This window comes from Budorcas taxicolor, chromosome 25, assembly GCF_023091745.1.
Source record: "Budorcas taxicolor isolate Tak-1 chromosome 25, Takin1.1, whole genome shotgun sequence".
Taxonomy (NCBI): Eukaryota; Metazoa; Chordata; class Mammalia; order Artiodactyla; family Bovidae; genus Budorcas; species Budorcas taxicolor.
Window position 1 is genome coordinate 45,275,911 of NC_068934.1, and position 18,205 is coordinate 45,294,115.

At 51.8% G+C, this 18,205-nt stretch overlaps 1 protein-coding gene across 1 annotated transcript; it reads left to right on the forward strand.

Moving 5' to 3' along the window:
- The first annotated feature begins 115 nt into the window (after nucleotides 1–115).
- BBS1 (Bardet-Biedl syndrome 1) lies at nucleotides 116–15,304 on the forward strand. The gene is made up of 18 exons (XM_052662241.1): nucleotides 116–162; nucleotides 499–575; nucleotides 692–726; nucleotides 3,839–4,111; nucleotides 4,224–4,270; nucleotides 4,416–4,454; nucleotides 4,580–4,652; nucleotides 6,236–6,367; nucleotides 7,103–7,209; nucleotides 9,035–9,155; nucleotides 9,320–9,478; nucleotides 10,619–10,688; nucleotides 11,259–11,417; nucleotides 12,293–12,426; nucleotides 13,382–13,516; nucleotides 14,283–14,369; nucleotides 14,592–14,854; nucleotides 15,200–15,304. The coding sequence occupies exons 1-17, from the start codon at nucleotides 116–118 to the stop codon at nucleotides 14,676–14,678; spliced, it is 1,782 nt and encodes a 593-aa protein (XP_052518201.1). The 3' UTR covers nucleotides 14,679–14,854; nucleotides 15,200–15,304.
- The last annotated feature ends 2,901 nt before the right edge of the window (nucleotides 15,305–18,205 follow it).

The window sequence follows — 18,205 nt, forward strand, 5'->3', positions numbered from 1 at the left end:
GGCCGGAAAGTTGAGCGCCCGGAACCTTGACACGCGAACTTCCCCCCAACCCGGGCGCTTTTGGGCGCTGCGCGGCGGCTGGCCACAGCCGGTTGCCAGGGTGACGCCTGGGAAGATGGCTGCTACGTCTTCGTCGGATTCAGACGGCGGCAAAGGCGAGAGGTGAAGGCTGGGATCCTTGAGACCTGTTTCCCTACATATGTAAAGAGGGTGCCCCGGTCCCTGGGATCTGGGCTCCTGCGAGTCTCAGCAGTGCTGGCAGTCCTTTAAAGATCACATAGGGAAACAGACCCAGGGAGTGAATGGGTGTGTGTGGGTGACTCGAGTGCTGCGGTGGGGGAGCCGGAACTTGGACCCAGACTCTATACCCCTAGTTCAGAGCTCCCTACACACCTCATTCCAGAAACCAGTTCCCGAAAAATGTTCTTCCTTCCCTTGGAATTCATCATCTAGCCCCGCCCTCGCCCCCGTCCCCCAACTCTGTCCCTCTTCTCCCAGCAGTGAGGCCAATTCGAAATGGCTGGACTCACTCAGCGATTCCATGGCGAACATCCACACCTTTTCCGCCTGCCTGGGTGAGTCTCTGGGTCCAGGAACCCCGGTTCTGGGGAGACCGGGGTGTCAGATGGTCCTCTAGTTAAGCTTCTAGGATGCTGAGGCCCTGGTTTATGGCCCTTTTTATGTTTTCCAGCGCTGGCCGATTTTCACGGGGACGGAGAGTACAAGGTAAGCCTGTCACCCCAGAAGTGAGGTTTCCTGATAGTTCCAAAGAAGCTCAACGTAGTCTGGAATTCATGTGCACTTTGAAAAAGCACGTTTAGTGTTACACTTTATTTTTAACGTGAGAGTGGAGAGAACCTGTTGATTTCATATGACAGACTGCAAAAAGTACAGCTAAACAAAATGCTGCTGGAGATTATACTAAGACAAAGCCTCATCATTATGTTAATTCTTCGCTGGAAGGATACATCCCATGGTTGGGGGTGGGGCGTTGGAATCTGGAGGGAATTTAGAAGGGAGGAGACTGAGAGTTTTATGTTTATCATAAGGGTATACATTTTAAGGTTAGCTATGAGCTGATCATCTTGAAGCTGGATGATTGCTATTTGGGGGTTCGTTATATGAGTCTCTACTTCTGTATATGACTGAAATTTTTCCATAATAAAAAGATTAAATTTAAAATTAAGATAAAAATATAAAGTAAGAAATAAAAAATTTTTAAGGCACAAATTTTTTTTTTAAGGTTGAGAAATTATTGAGTTAAAAGAAAGGAAGTTAACATATATTGAGTACTCATTTCTGGACTAGACCCTCTTTGAGGCATTTTCACATACATAGATATTGTTTATCTCCATTTTGTTAGTGGGAAAATAGATTCCAAAAGGCTGAGTTTACTGAGTTTGTTAAAGGTGGCAGACCTGGGTTTGTCAAATTCCCCATCACATGTTCCATTACAGCTCAGCCCTCACCAAGGGCAGTGAATCTACAATGGATACCTTATGATGGCAGCTAGAAAAGAGTCATATCCTGCTTGGACAGTGCAGAAAGATTCGTGGCTTTGGCCCCCAAATCCCTGTCCATAGAGCGTTCAACAATTTAGCAAGCATACAGTGAACCCCTTGGTTAAGGGAATGGCAGTCCACTCCAGTATTCTTGCCTGGAGAATCCCATGGACAGAGGAGCCTGGCGGGGTACAGTCCATGGGGTTGCAAAGAGTCGGACACAACTGAGTGACTAGAACATGCAGTAAACCTCTACTGCGTGTGAGTTGTTGTACAGACACTAAACTGAGAAATGAATCAGTCCATAGTCAGAAGGAAATACGGATACTGTCCTTGATTCATCCACAATGTTGGCTGAACACCTGGTGTATCCTTGGTGCTGGGTTGACAGCAGTGACGGGTAGAGAAATCACAGACCGCACGTGCTTAGTTGCTCAGTTGTGAACGACTCTTTGCAGCCCCACGGGCTGCAGCCTGCCCGGCTCCTCTGCCCTAAACTGGAGGCAGGAGGAGGCAGGGCTACGTGAACTGTGCTGAAGGATGAATGAAGTGTGTCAAGAAGGCACGGAAGAGGGGAGGGCATCAGGCAGAGGGCACTGCACAGACAGTGGCAGAGGCGCTTGCAAACTCACAGTGTATTTGCAGAGAGGAAATTGCTTTCGAACTGTGGTGTTGGAGAAGACTCTTGAGAGTCCCTTGGACTGCAAGGAGATCCAACCAGTCCATCCTAAAGGAGATCAGTCCTGGGTGTTCATTAGAAGGACTGATGTTGAAGCTGAAACTCCAATACTTTGGCCACCTGATTTGAAGAGCTGACTCACTGGAAAAGATCCTGATGCTGGGAAAGATTGAGGGCAAGATGAGAAGGGGACGGCAGAGGATGAGATGGTTGGATGGCATCACCAACTCAGTGGACGTGGGTTTGGGTGGACTCTGGGAGTTGGTGATGGACTGGGAGGCCTGGCGTGCTGCAGTCCATGCGGTCACAAAGAGTTGGACACGACTGAGTGGCTGAACTGAACTAAAATTGAACATTAGAAAGTTGAGGCCAATATAAAATAGTAGTTAAAACCACTGGCTTTGTTTTTTTAATTTTTGGCTGTACCCTGCGGCATGTGGGACCCTAGTTCCCCAACCAGGAATCAAACCCGTGCAACCTGCATTGGAAGGCAGAGTCTTAAATACTGGACTGCCAGGGAAGTCCCAAGACCACTGGCTTTGGATTCAGACAGACATAGGTTCAAGACCTAGCTGTACCACCTATTAGCCGTGTGACTTTTACCTAACATCTCTAAGCCTTAATAGTTGCCTCATTTGTGAAATGGGGCTAATAATTGTATCTACCTCACAGGTTGTTGTTCAGATTAAATAAAAGTACATGAAGTTACTGGTGTGGCTTCTGGCACACTGAGCATGCTCAGAATCCAGGCATTCTGTGGCAGCCTGCATCCTGGATGGAGCATAGCATGGATGGGGAAGTGATAGAAAACCTGTTGGGATCCAGATCAGAGGGGCCTTGCAGGCTTCACTCAGGAGAATGGGCTTGCATGGCAGCTGCAGTGGCTTGAAGGGTGGAAATACAAGAGCTTGGTTCTCCCTGTGGGTTGCTAGAGCATGTCCCACTCTGCACACTTGGTTCTGCTCCTTTCCCGTTTGGAAGCCAGGCCTCAGAGCCAAGATAGGAGTTTCAGGCCCCCCAGTGACCTCAGTCATTATCCCAGTGTGTAGAACAGTGTCTGGCATGGAGCAGGCCTTGAAGAAACGTTTACTGAACAAATACTGAAAGCATCAGCCGCCCCCTGTTCCTCACTAGGTTCTGTCGTTCATCGTCTCCTTTGACTTTCACTGCAAGTGTCCTGCAGTGTGCGTGGGTGCGTGTTAAGTTGCTATAGTTGTGTCCAACTCTGTGAGACCCTGTGGACTAGCCTGTCAGGGTCCTCTGTCCATGGAATTCTCCAAGCATGAATACTGGAGTGGGTTGCCATGCCCTCCTCCAGGGGATCTTCCTGACCCAGCAGGGATTGAGTCTGAGTCTTTTTGGTCTCCTGCATTGGCGGGCAGGTTTTTTTTTGTTTGTTTGTTTTTTAACCACTAGCACCACTTGGGAAGCCCCTGTCATGTGGTAGGTATTCCCATTTTGCAGGTGGGAAAACTGGCTCAGGAAATCATTTTTCCCAAGGTCACACAGCTTGCAAAGCCTTTGCCCTCCTCCCACCCACCTGTGATACACTCTGAGTATATATGGATGTGCACCAGCAAAAAGCTAAGCCCAAGAAGAGGGGCAGTAGGGGTGTCTTTGGACCTGAAGCCTGGACTCAGCCAGCCTCTCTCTGCAGCTGGCCATGGGAGACCTTGGCCCAGATGGGCGGCAGCCTCGCCTGAAGGTACTTAAAGGACACACACTGGTGAGCCAAAAACCGCTACCTGACCTGCCAGCCGCTGCTGTCACCTTCCTCGTGGGGTCCCACGAGCCCCGGACACCAGCCCTAGCAATCGCATCAGGTCCTTGTGTGTATGTGTATAAGAATCTCAAGCCCTACTTCAAGTTCAGCCTGCCCTTGTTGCCTACAAACCCCCTGGAACAAGACCTTTGGAATCAGGCCAAAGAGGTAAGTGACACGGGATGAGAGCAAAAAGGCAGAGGTGGCCGCTGCAGGTGGGCCTCATTCCCTGCCTGGCTCTGGAGCTCACAGGCTCTACCTTCTTCCCGTTGTGGCACAGGACCAGATTGACCCCTTGACCCTGAAGGAGATGCTGGAGGGCATCAGGTGAGAGCCCACTTTCCCCTTCATGTGCCTCCCTCATCCCCCAGTTCCTACTCCTTCATCCCAGAGCCCACTGTCTGACACCCCCCTCCCCCTGACCAGCCCTATTTCTCAACTAAACCTACTGGGATGGTCCCTCTCCTTACAGGGAGAAGGCAGAGGTGCCTTTGTCTGTACAGTCACTCAGGTAAGGGCCCTCTGGACGGCCAGGGCTCCAGAAGCTCCCTGGGAGGGTAGGGGGAGAGGCTGTGGAGTGGCCTTGGAGGGCAGGCAGGCCCCGGGCACACAGAGGTCCCTACTCTGTGTGTCCAGGTTTCTGCCACTGGAGCTGAGTGAAATGGAGGCGTTTGTGAACCAGCACAAGTCCAAGTCCATCAGGCGGCAGGTACTGCCCCCTCTCATTTCCCTGTAAAGAATACAGACAGTTTTTTAAACAGACCACAGAGAGCCAAACCCAACTAGTTTTACTTTGCAGTTTCCCTTCCAGCCTGTGCCGCCTATGTAGTCTGCAGGGCTTCTCCATTTCGGTTAGCAGTGACAGCTTTGAGTTGATAGATACAGTTATGTAAGATATATATTTATGTAACATATATCTTTATCATCTTGGGGGTAAAGGTAAAATATTTTCATTAGGGAAAATTTTTTAAAAAAATACAAAGGAGAAATACAAGTGACTATACTTACTACTCAGAGTACTCTTACCATTTTGATACATTTTGTTCATAAATAGGCTTTTACATCCTGCTTCCCTTGAGCATGTAACATTGTATCTTGAGCATCAGTCTTGAACCCCATTTTTAGCGCCCCTTGATTATTTCACTGGTGATTCATTATTCAGGCATAATTGATTCAGTGCAGATCATTGGTCAAGAAGTGTCTTCTTTTTATTCTCTTCATATTTTTCTTAGTTAGGATTTTAATAACTTTATTGATAGACCTACTCATTGATGAGCTCCAGTGGTTCCTGACCTTGGTTGAGCCTTGTCCAGGGATGGGCTTTCAGAGTTGTCCCTGCATTTCAGAAAGCCACATAGGAACCACTCACTTGCTATAGAGGACACTCGAGTTGAACGCGTTAACTAACGCATGCCTCCATGTTTGGCTAGCTGTAGATAATTCCCTGAGAAACATTGTTCTCTCCTGCTGATCAGCAGCTCAGATCCACAACTGTCACTATCTCTGAGTACTTTTAAAATCAGGAAGTGAGTTAAGTACTGCTTAAAAGGTGCAGTGTGGGGGAGGCCATCTTTCCAGGTATGCGTCGTGGCTGCATGGTTGGGAGCCACCAGCATCCGCATTTCTGTAACTTTTCTCCTTCCACTAGGCATTGAGGAGTCCTCTTTTTTTATCTTAAAGATAGTCACTCAGTGAACAGCTTTATCCAAAGAAACATTTTAGTCTCGCTAAATTATTTCCATAGGAGAAATTCCTAAAAAGGGGATCATCGCCTCTTTTGTTTTCTCTCCAATCACAATTAGAAGAAGAACATATGCCCACTGTAGAAACTGCAGAAAAGCACAATGAAGAAATTAAACCCTGCCTGTGATGTCATTGTCCAGAAATAACCAGTGTTTGTATTTAAAAGTTTAGCTTTCCAAGGTTCTTTTTATTCATATATATGTTTTTTAAACTGGGATAATACTAATGTAACTTTTAACCTGTATTTTCTCTTAATACATTAGAAACATTCTCCCTGTCATTGAATCTTCTTTTAAAATCTGATTTTGGTAAATGACCAAAATTGTGGTGTGGTTTTTGATCATACAGAGAGTTTATAATTGACTTAGAGAATCCTCTTTTGTTAGGAAATTAGGTTTGCTGCAATCAACACTTTTGTAGATAAATCTGTCACAACTCTAATACTCTTCTTCCTCCTTTGCCCTCTTTCTTTCTGGGGTGTCCTGGGAGGAGCTGGGGTGGGAGATGGGGTGAGGGGATCTCCTGGGTGACCCTGGAGTCCTTCTGCAGACAGTCATCACCACCATGACCACCTTAAAGAAGAACCTGGCTGACGAGGATGCTGTGTCCTGCCTGGTGCTGGGCACTGAGAACAAGGAGCTCCTGGTGCTAGACCCGGAGGCCTTCACCATTCTGGCCAAGGTCAGTGTGGGCCTGGCCCTGCGCACACCCAAGGCACAGGCTCCATGCCCTCTCCCTCCTCCCCGAAATCTCCTGCCCCAGTGAGTTAGTTCTTGGTGATACCTGTTCATTGTAGAAAGTTATGAAATGTAGACAGGCATCTAGAAGACAGATAACCCCAAATCCTACCACTCATGCATACCTTCTGTGAAAGTTTTGGCACAAGTCCTTGTAGACATTTTCATATTTAGACACAGGTATATACCTTTCAATATTTTTTTCTTTTTTTTACAAAAACAGCCCCATGCTATAGGATCCTGAAACCTGCTGTTTTCAAGCAGCAGTAGCTCATCAGTATCTTTCCATGTCCATATAAAACCATGTCAGCCTTTTCAGAGGCCACATAGCATCAATTATATAAATACTCTGTAATTTCTTTACCCTGTCACCAATTGTATGTTTAAATTATTTTCAGTTTCTTGCTATCATTAACCACCGCCACAGTAGGCTTCCTTGCCAAACGTCTTTGTGTGCTTATCTAAATACCTCCTTACATGCATTCCTAGAAATGGCATAGTTTAGTCAAAGGGTGTGGACTTAAAGGTTTTGCTACCTGTTCCCCTCCGGAGAAACTGTTTACGTTTTAAACTGTGCCCAGGAGGGTGTGAGTGAGGAGAGGGGTACTTAGAGGAGTGGCGTCAGGTCAGGGAGGGGCTGGGGCTCCAGAGAAACCGGGGTGTTTGAGTCTCTCTGCAGATGAGCCTCCCCAGCGTCCCTGTCTTCCTGGAGGTTTCTGGCCAGTTTGATGTGGAGTTCCGCCTTGCCGCCGCCTGCCGCAACGGGAGCATCTATATACTGAGAAGGTAGCCACATCCAACCTCTCTAGGGTCAGAAGGAACATCTCAGAAACCTAGTGGTTTCGAGGGCTGGCAAGATGAGCAGGGCTTTGGAGCGACAATGTGGGACTGGAAAGAGCCCAGAACTTCATAGGAGGCAGAGCCCTTAAGCGTAAGGGATGTCTGGAGGCTTGTCCCGTGGGGCCTGGCAAAGTGAGGGACGAGGCTGGGTGGCCGTGACACTAGCAGTGAATCAGAAATTAGATAAAAATGGTCTTTCTGTTTGTTCTATTGCTTCTATAGGTACGGGAAATTTCCTCATGCGTTAGTTTGATGTTTCTTAACAGTCATTCTTTTAATTCAAGAAATGTTTTTGAGTACCTGCTATGAATTAAGCATTGCATGAGGTATTGGGGATATATTGATGAATAAAACACGTAGTCCCTACCCTTGTGGGAAGACATATTAAGACCAAGATTATATTACAAATTGGATACATGCTATGGAGGAAAAGTACTGGCTCAGGGAGGAATAAAAGGGGGTCAGGGTGATCAGTGAATGCCTGTCTGAAGAGATTACTTGAAGGTTAAGAAGGATCCAGTTCAAAAAAGTGGAGCAAGAGTTATAGGCAGAGAGCATGAAAGCGAACTCTGGGTGGGAAAGACATTGGCACATGCCACTTGAGCTTGGTGGCAAGAGATGACATAGAGATCAGGTCGACTCACGCAGGACCTGGTAGGACATGGTGAAGATTTGGGGTTTCATCTGAAGGGCAATGGAAAACCATTATGAGGTTTGACTCAGGAGATACGATGAATGACATGATCCATGTTCATTTTGGAGGGTAGATTGGGATTAGGCCCAGAGACCAATGGGAACCTCTTCTGGTGAGTCATCAGATGGGCGATGTGTCTGGCTTAGACTTAAGAAAGGTGGGCAAGAGTCTTTCTGGGTAAGAGAAATAAGATTCAGACGCCAGGAAACTGAAAACTCTGCATCCACACAGAGCAACCTCCTCCTGCTTTTCTGATAAATTACTAAACTATTATATTAAATGGAATCTCAGTCCATTACTTCATCTCACCTGAGGTACACTCGCTGTAAACTGCTTAACGATAAGTTATCACACAGATCAAGTGAAGTTGGGAGGAAGACCAGGAGGGAAAACACACATTGTGTTATCCAAGGTCATGCACCTATTAAGTCCTAGCTGCTGCTGCTGCTAGGTAACTTCAGTCATGTCCAACTCTGTGCGACCCCATAGATGACAGCCCACTAGGCTCCACCATCCCTGGGATTCTCCAGGCAAGAACACTGGAGTGGGTTGCCATTTCCTTCTCCAATGCATGAAAATGAAAAGGGAAAGTGAAGTCGCTCAGTCGTGTCCGACTGTTAGCGACCCCATGGACTGAAGCCTACCAGGCTCCTCCGTCCATGGGATTTTCCAGGCAAGAGGACTGGAGTGGGGTGCCTTTGCCTTCTCCAACTAAGTCCTAGAGGTGGAACTAGTTCCTGGGTCCTCTGCTTGTGGGCCAAGGCTGCTCCCAGGATCATCTGTGGGGCCTGGAAAGAGGAGGGTCAGCCAGGGAAGGAGAGAAGGTTTCTGGGCTGAGAGCGAGCGAGCGTTAGTCGCTCAGTCACTCTGCGACCCCATGGACTGTAGCCCTCCAGGCTCCTCCGTCCATGGGGATTCTCCAGGCAAGAGGACTGGAGTGGGTTGCAATGCCCTCCTCCTGGGGATCTTCTCAACCTAGGGACAGAACCTGGGTCTCCTGCATTGCAAGCAGATTTTTTTACTGTATGAGCCACCAGGGAAGCCCTGGGGCTGGGAGTGTGTGTCTTCATTCCACAGAGACTCCAAGCGTCCCAAGTACTGCATCGAGCTGAGCGCCCAGCCTGTGGGGCTTGTCCGTGTACACAAGGTCCTGGTGGTGGGCAGCAACCAAGACAGCCTGCACGGCTTCACCTACAAGGTGTGATCTCACGGCAAGCACCTCCAAAGCCTTCCACCCTTGTCTCCTCAGTCCTCCTCAGCAGGCGGGCCCTTCTGGCATTCCCTTCCCGGCAACTCCAGCCAGCCCTTCTTTCCACTCCTCAGCGCTGAGCCCCCAGCAGACACTTAGCTGTTCCCTCCCAGGGTAAGAGGCTGTGGACAGTGCAGATGCCTGCAGCCATCCTGGCCATGAACCGCCTGGAGCAGCGCTCCCGGGGCCTGCAGGCCGTCATGGCCGCGCTGGCCAACGGAGAGGTCCGCATCTACCACGACAAGGTCCTGCTCAACATCATCCGCACGCCGGTGAGCTGCTGACTTCCCCCTGCCCCGCTCCCCGCTTGGGACTCACTCACCGCCTCTCCTGATCCCGCTCCACCTGCCACCCTTAACTTTTGATGTATTTTGAAAATGTTCGTTGAGTATCTCATACGCACAACTCACTGTATTGAAAGGATAAAACAATGACCGATCCTTATTGTTGAGGGACTTGCAGTCTAAGGTGCGAGCCAGCCAGAAACAGCTGATTGAAATACAAGACAGACCAAAGCAGACCAAAGCCCAGAAAAAGCACAGAGACAGACTATAGTGACTCAGGGGGAGGGGTGGGGGTGGTGAGAGATACATAGGGATGGAACTCAGGAGCCATTTCACAGAGCAAACGACAATTCAGCTGGTCCTCGAAGCAGTTTGCTTTGAGAAATGGAGTGGATAAATGAAGGTGCGATATTTCAGACTGGAGATAACATGAGCAGTGGCTGAGAGGCATGAGTTTTCTTGATAAAGGAATCCAGGTAGTTTGATGAATTTGGACCAGAGTTTTTCAAACAGAGTTTTGAGTCATTAGATCGATTTAATGAACCAGTATCAGACCAGAAAAAAGTTCAGAGTGTTATCACATGTGAAACTTGTGTGTGTACGTATGTGTAAAGTGTCATATGTCACAATATAAAATTTGAAAGCAGCTGGTTTGGACCACAGGCTCTCAGGAGGGTAGGCGGTGTGGTGTACAGGTTGGGGAACGGACAGAGAAAAGGCAGGTTGGAGTCAGATATGGAAGGCCTTGAATATGTAAACAAGGAGAGCAAAAACCACTAGAGGTTTTTCAGCCAAGAGTAGACATGGTCATATTTGTATTTTGAAAGGCAACGGAAGCAGCTGTTTGAAGGACAGACTGGGGAGAAAGACAGCTGGGAGACGTGTTAGAAAGCTGAACTCAGAAGCCAGAGATGTTCGGTCTGGAACTATGGCCATGACTGAGTAGGGGGTGGGGTGCGGGGATTAGAAATACAGGAAATATTTCAGAGGCAGCATAGCTCCCGACCTCACCTCACATCTCACCTCGTACATCATATATGGGGTCTCCCAGCCTTATCTCCCCTCCTCCCAGTCCTGGTCTCTTCACTGAGATCTTTTCCCAACTAAACTCTGGTGTTTCCACCATAGGAGGCAGTGATCAGCCTTTGCTTTGGCCGCTATGGACGGGAAGATAACACCCTTATCATGACGACACTAGGTAAGGCGGGTCGGGCCTGGTGCGGGTTTTAGAGGTGGGAGTCTGTGGGGCAGGCCAGACCCTGGGAAAGAAGAGATGCATGTGGGACACGGGTGGGCCTGGGCTTCGGAAGCAGGGCCTGCCTGCAGACACCATCCCCGCTGGGGCTGGGCCTTCACTGGGGACAGCTCATTAGCAGTTTGATGTCACTACCTGGGGCCAGGCCCTGGCTGTGTCTCCATTCACCCCAGTATCTGCCACAATGCCAGGAACATCAAAATAGTCAGTAAATAACTGCTAGGAACTCTCCTGGCGGTCCAGTGGTTAGAATTCCATGCTTCCACTGCGGATGACCCAGGTTTGATCCCTTGTCAGGGAACTAAGATCCCACAAGCCAAGTGGCTTGCGCAGACAACTAGATAACTGCTAAATGAATGAATGCATTACTGGCAGGACACACTTCACTCCTTTCAGAGACCCACAGTCTCAACAAGAAGACAGAAGAGGATCAACGTGAGGCAGGCTGAGGAGAAAGAGTGGGACTATCGGGTGGGCCTAGGGAGGACACATGCCGTCTGTCCTCTTCCCTAGGTGGTGGCCTGATCATCAAGATCCTTAAGCGCACAGCGGTGTTTGCCGAGGGGGGAGGTGAGGCGGGCCCCGCACCAAGCCAGGTCATAAAACTCAACGTGCCCCGGAAGACCCGGCTATACGTGGACCAGACACTGCGAGAGCGGGAAGCCGGCACCGGTGAGGCTCAGGCTGAGTCCCTCCCCTTCCTCCTCCTCAGTTGGTCCAAAGTGGCAGCAACTGGGTGAACGCCACCTGAGTGCCCTGAGCAGTGGGAGGAAACCTGGGTGAACCAGGCGGGTCTCATGCCTCTAGAGGCCCAGAGACAGCCTAGGGGTACACCCCGCCAACAGAGAACTAAAGCTCAAGGTAGAAGGTGCTGCGGCTGCCCTTCGAGTTCAGAGGAGGGAGCAGCCACTTCTAGGTGCAGGAATTCTCGTAAAAGAAGTAGAATTTGATCAAGGTTCTTCCTTTTCCTGTTTAATTTTTCATGCTCTTTTGTTCGTTCAGTACCTATGATTATGCCAGGCCTTGTGCCAAGTGCCTTGGATTAGGCCAGTCCCTACCTAAGGAGCTCAGTAGACGTTGCTAGCTTTACATTGCATGACAGCTGCGTAAGTCTCTGCCAAGTGGTTTTGAGGCGCACAAGAGAATGTGTTTGCCTGGGAGCCTAGCAAAGGCTTTAGAGAGATGACATTGGATTTAACTCTAAAAGATGATTACAAGTCCACCAGGCAGACGGGGACAGAGAAGGGCGATTTTGGCAGAGGCCTGGGTAAAGGCACAGGGCCCTGCCTGGGTTCAGCCAGGAGCCAACAAAGGAGGCCAAGACTGCGTGGGCGGCCAGGTGGTGGGAGAAGCCGGGCAGAGGGGCAGGGAGCGGTCCACAGCATCTAGCGGCTGGCTGTGGGACCTCGGCCTCCTGTTGCACGCTCCCAGCCTCTGCTCACCGTGCCTTCCTCTCATCCTCTCCCCACGGCAGCCTGAGCGGGAGCCTCCTCCCCGCGCTGCCCCCCTCCCACCTCACTGTCAGCCCCTTGTATCCCTCCCCTCAGCCATGCACCGGACCTTCCAGGCGGACCTCTACCTGCTGCGCCTCCGGGCGGCCCGTGCCTACGTGCAGGCCCTTGAGTCCAGCCTGAGCCCCGTGTCTCTGATGGCCCGGGAGCCGCTCAAGCTGCACGCTGTGGTGAGCTCTCGGGGTAGGGGTGGTCAGGCCGCCTCAGGGCCAGAGGGGCAGAGGTCGGGTGGGCGGGAACCCCTCAGGCCAGAGCTGGTTCCAGGGCAACTGGCCCCATGCCCCTTGTCACCTGCCCACAGACTCAGGGACCAAGACCTCCCCCGTGGGCACCCTCGCCTTCTCTCACCTGTGCCGCCTCTTCTCCTCAGCTGGCCGTAGAGCAGGCACACTCTGCAGCCCCCTCGTTCCACGTGGGGCCTCAGACGAGCCCCCAGATGTGGGACCTGGCCCCCAGGTCGTCACCTTGGGACGTTTCTTCCCAGGAGCCTGGGAAGAAACAGAGTCCTCTTCAGGAGTCTCTTCACTTCAGTAACTGCCGGCAGCCCGAGGAGATCGGACTGCCTGGTGCAGGGATGGGGCCGTCCCGGGACTTACACAGGCACGCGGAGGACGAGGAGCCCTTAGACACGCCTGACCTCAAGGTCCTCAGGCCCCCAGCCGGCTCTCAGTGGCTCCCTGAGGTGTGCCGTCTGATCCAGTTGGGGTTCTAGTCTCTGTTTCCGTGAAGGCAGTGGAGAGATCCAGAGAGGAAGAGGCTACAGAGCGCAGCTGGGAAGAGGGAGAAAGTGAAATCACCACAGCCCCCAGAGGATGAGCGGTGGAGGCGGACCGGGCCCTGAGGACCGGGGCAGGGCCGTGCAGCGGCGCAGGCAGGGGCCTGCTCGCCCAGGCCAGCTCTGCCTCCCACCCGCCTTCTCCTCCTGGGGCCGCCATTCAACTCTGTACCCACGGAGCCAAGCTTCTGAGCTCTGGGCCTTCTGATGGACAATGCTTTAGAGCAGTTGGAGGAGGGTGACTTGAGGACGTGGATGAGGAAGCAGGCGGGCAGGGCCAGGGTCAACCTTCTCAGCACCCAAGCCCATGAGGTCCTAAGGGCTTTCTCCCCTCCCCACCCTCTCCACAGGTTCAGGGCCTGGGCCCCACCTTCAAGCTCACCCTTCACCTGCAGAACACATCAACAGCCCGCCCCATCCTGGGGCTGGTGGTCTGCTTCCTGTACGACGAGGTGCTCTATGCTCTGCCCCGGGCCTTCTTCAAGGTACTGGCGGGACAAAGGGTGGGGTGGTGCCTGATCAGATGCCCACAGGTCAGAGGTGAGGGGGCTGGCAAGTGGCTGCAGCTACAGGGCAGGCTAGGGCGCAGCAGGGGCCCTGAGGAGAGCCCCCGAGGTTGCCTGCCCCAGCTGCTTTTCTCCCCGCCTGCGCGGGTCTGAGGGCAGCACTTGGAAGGTGCCGGGACAACAGTGAGAGTCCGGGCCCCACCTGTGCCTCCCTCGGAAGCCTGTTGGTACTGGGGGTCCCAGAGCCGCCCTGCTGCCCAGCCCCTCCCACAACAAGAATGGGGACCCCAAGGAGAACCTTCCAGAGTGAAGGGCCTGGTGTTCCCTGGGTCCACATTTGAGCCTTAGTTGGAAGGGCCAGAAAATGAGAAGGACTTTGGTATGTGGAAGAAATAGCCCTAGACTTGGTTGGAGGTCAAGAGGTTTAGGGACTTGCCTGGCAGTCCAGTGATTAAGACTCCACCTTCCCTGCAGGGTTTGATCCCTGGCCGGGGAACTAAAATCCAGCGTGCTGTGCAGCGCAGCTGAAAAGAAAGAAAGTTTACCTTTAATTATGGACGCACATGCAGCCCTGGGGCATTCACGCCCCCAGAGCCATGTGCCCCTTGAACGGGCCTGTCACCCCTGCTCGCCCTGCCAGGCTATGACGTTCAGCTGGGACAACAGGGTGACAGCGCTTTGAAATCTACCAAACACTGCCTGGGCATGAGGGCTGACTTCGTAACCTCTTTGTCCCCAAACTTAGGTCCCATTGCTGGTGCCAGGGCTCAACTACCCCCTGGAGACCTTTGTGAAGAGTCTTAGTGACAAGGGCATCTCAGACATCATCAAGGTAGGTCACCAGTTGGTACTAGTGCAGGGGAGAGTGTGAGTGAGTGTGGACAAGGCCCCGGGTGGCTGCAAAGAAGGGCTGGATATCTGCACAGCAGGGGCTCCCCCTCCCCTTGGACCGAGCCCTGCACTGGGGCCGGTACAGACCAGGCCGTGCTGGCCTTCTCGGGGAGCAGGGGGGAGGGCAGAATGCCCCCTACTGCTATGGCCACCTTCTCCGTAGGTGCTGGTGCTTCGAGAAGGCCAGAGCACACCCCTGCTGAGTGCCCACATCAACATGCCCATGAGTGAGGGGCTGGCAGCTGACTGACCCCATGCTGGGGTTAAAGCCCTAGTGGAACCAGAACCAGGAGGATCCAGCCACCTCCACTGTGCTGGGCAGAGTCCATAGTCCCAGGTTCGCTCCCGTGTGGCACCACGCCAGGCCTCCGCCTCTCTCTCCTCTCCTAGTGTTCCTCCCTCACTACTGGGTGACCCGCAGCACAGGTCAGTGAGCTCCTTCCTCCTCAGGAAAACCCAGGCCCTAACCCTGTGGGCTCCTGCCACTCTGCTCTTGTCCCCACTTTCCCCCAGAAAGCACCCCCAGGTCCAAAGGAGGAGTTCTACAGCAGTTACGCTGAGATGAGGGCATAGGCCCCACCTTCTCCTCTGCCACTGTCCTTGGGCATGTCTCTGCTGCTGCTGCAGAGTTGGCGGGGGCCTGGCCCCAGACAGGCTTTTCTTGGGTGAGACTGAGCCCCCTGTTGCTCCCTGGGGTGCCAGGGGCTTGGTTGTTGCCATCTCAGCTTGCAGGCAAAGCACATGCTCTGATCTCCCCCTGTTTCTATTCAGGGCCCCGGGAATAGCTGCCTTCCCACAGGGGGCCTTTCTGAAGTCTTGGGCTCAGCCAAGGTCTCAGGCCTGTGATGCTCCATGAAGATTGCCAAGGAAGAGGCTTGCGCAAGAGGGCAGAGAGTGCCTGGGCAGGGAGCTAGGGGCCCGAGAAGAGGAAGGCTCAGCTTGACAGAGCAGAGGTGGGGTCAGGGCACACAGGAGGGGCATCTCAGGGGTCCTGGGGAGGGGGCTTGGGAGGCAAAAGCCTAGAACTGCCAAACAAACTGCTCTTCTATGCTTTGGAGCCCAGATCAGTCAGGTGAGTGGCAAGTTCACTGGGCAGTGGCCATTATGTGTGAGGTTTGCTGGAAAAGCATAGGCCTTAGGTTGAATCAGGGATTGAATGAAGGTGCATGTGAAGATCTTAGGGGTCAGAGACACACAGTCTGGGCCGTTGGTGCCTCCTGGAGTCCTCTAGCTAGTCTGCCTGGCTAACCTGCCAGATGTCTTTTGGGTTAGTGCTACCCACGGCCACCCTGAGCCATTTGTAAGCCAGGAATCCTGTTCGCTGAGGAAGGACCTATGTCTTCTTCTGACCAGGTACAGCCTATCATGTGGCAGACAGCTCAGGCTTGTGGGAAGAAACCAAGTTTCTTATGTTTCCATTTCCACAAGTGTAAAAGGATGCGGTTTGACTAGATTGTGCTCTAATATCCTAGAGTTTGGCAGCCCCTGTAAAGAAACCAGGAGTCAGCTCCAGAAAGGGGATACTTGGCAGGAGTAAGCACAGAACTTTTGCTCTTGAGACCAAGGGCCCTGCATTGATTGATTCTGCTGGACAACAGCCTCTGTGCTGGAAATGGCAAGGGACAGCCCACAGCTACAGTCTCCGCAGGGAATGCATTTGGGGCGAGGTTAAGAGAATTAAGGGGTCTGGACCAAAGCAAGAGCCCATCCCCCTCCTGTCTGCACGGTCCAGCCACTCACAAACAGACCAGTTAGGTCGGGGTGGCCTGGGGTTCCTCGATCAAGCTGACTGAGGCTCAGGGGAATGAGGAGGAAGTTCAGTATGGAAATGGAAAGACAGGTAGAGGGAGCGTCACTGTCAGTCAGATTTCAACCAAACCTGAAGCGTTTTCCAAGAGAGCTCATCGGAGATGGAAGGCCCTGCCCCAGAAGGTATCAAGCCCCTTGTCACTGGAGCTGTGTCACTGTGGGAGGCCGCATGACCTTACAGTCCCTTTCACCCCCGTGAAGTGATGAACTGTGTGAACTCGGAATGAAGTCTCCTCTGGGTTCTCCTCATAGTAATCCATGATGATGCAAGTGGAGAAACGATCCTGAGGCCCAGCCCCTAATATGAATTTACATGATGCGATACTGGGTTGCTGTTCAGTCACTAAGGCGTGTCTGACTCTGCAGCCCCATAGGCTGCAACACATCAGGCTTCCCTGTCCTTCACCATCTCCCAGAGCTTGCTCAAACTCAGGTCCATTGAGTCGGTGATGCCGTCCAACCATCTCATCCTCTGTCGTCCCCTTCTCCTCCTGCCTTCAGTCTTTCCCAGCATCAGGGTCTTTTCCAGCGAGTCAGTCCTTCACATCAGGTGGCCTAGGTATTGGAGCCTCAGCTTCAGCATCAGTCCTTCCAGTGAATAGTCAGGATTGATTTCCTTTAGGATTGACTGGTTGGATCTCCTTGCTGTCCAAGGGACTCTCAGGAGTCTTCTCCAACACCACAGTTCAAAAGCATCAATTCTTCGCTCCTTAGCCTTCTTTATGGTCCAACTCTCACGTTCATACATGACCACTGGAAAAACCATAGCTTTGACTCGGTGGACCTATTACTTAAAAACACATGAACCGCATGATGCGGACAGTGTAAATAAAGCAGTTTGCAGTAGGAAGCAGTGCGTGATGCCCAGTGCCCTCACTAGCTAGAGCTCTGAGAAACTACATTAAGGATGAGGAGAGTGGGGCCTTTTTTTAATGTCAGAAAACATGTACCTACTTAGTACTCTGTTTGTACTAAGAGTTGCTCAGTCGTGTCTCTTTGCAACCCCATGGACTGTATAGTCTCCCAGGTTCCTCTGTCCATGGAATTCTCCAGGCAAGAATACTGGAGTGGGTTGCCATTTCCTCCAGAGAACCTTCCTGATGCAAGGATCAAACCTGGGTCTCGCACACTGCGGGCAGATTCTTTACTGTCTGAGCGACCAGAAAAGCCCCACTTAGTACTATGGAATCGGGCAATTTATAACAAGGAAATGGCCTCTTCCCGTTCCTCAGTACTGTGCCCCTGCTACAATCATTTCCGGCTCCATTAGCTATTCTATAAATACGCTTATACAATCTTTGTTGGCTCCCTGTCATAATAGATGAGGCTTTAGCGCTCTTGTGGCAGCACCCTGCCCTCTCCTTTTCTCCCCAATTAGGTAAATCCACGTTCACTGTTTAGATTACTACGTGACTCTCCACTGCAGAGCCAAGAATGGGGCTGTAATTAAATTACCTTTTCGTTTATTTTTCATGGAGTTAATAGTTGCCCTGTTTTTTCTCCTTCGCTTAGTTTTCTATGTATACCAACTGCTGGTTCTCCGACCGGGTCTGACAGGTCCTCTGGGTGCGTCCCTTCATCCCTGGCTTAAGGGAGTGCCGTTTGTTCGCTAGAGCTACAGCAAGCACTTCTGGGAATTCTGTTTGCCATGTTCTGGGCCAGATTCCTTAATTCCTGGACCCTGTGTCCTTTTTCATAGTTCTTTTACCCCTCACCTGGTGAAGCACATCCACGGGTACCTTCTCTAAAAAGTCACTAGAGTCGGGCTTTCTTGATGGCTCAGTGGTAACCAGCCTGCAAATGCAGGAGACCTGGGTTTGATCGCTGATCCAAGAGAATCCCACATGCCGTGGAGCACCTAAGCCCACGCACCACAACTGCTGGGCCTGTGCGCTAGAGCCCAGACTGCAGCTGCTGAGTCCCGCGTGCCCCAGAGCCCGTGTCCCGCAAGAGAAGCCACCGCAGTGG

Coding starts and splice junctions, on each gene's coding strand:
- BBS1 (XM_052662241.1), top strand. CDS start 116: ATGGCTGCTACGTCTTCGTCGGATTCAGACGGCGGCAAAGGCGAGAG. Junction 4,271..4,415: donor GAGATGCTGGAGGGCATCAG/GTGAGAGCCCAC, acceptor CTCTCCTTACAG/GGAGAAGGCAGAGGTGCCTT. Junction 9,479..10,618: donor TCAACATCATCCGCACGCCG/GTGAGCTGCTGA, acceptor TTTCCACCATAG/GAGGCAGTGATCAGCCTTTG.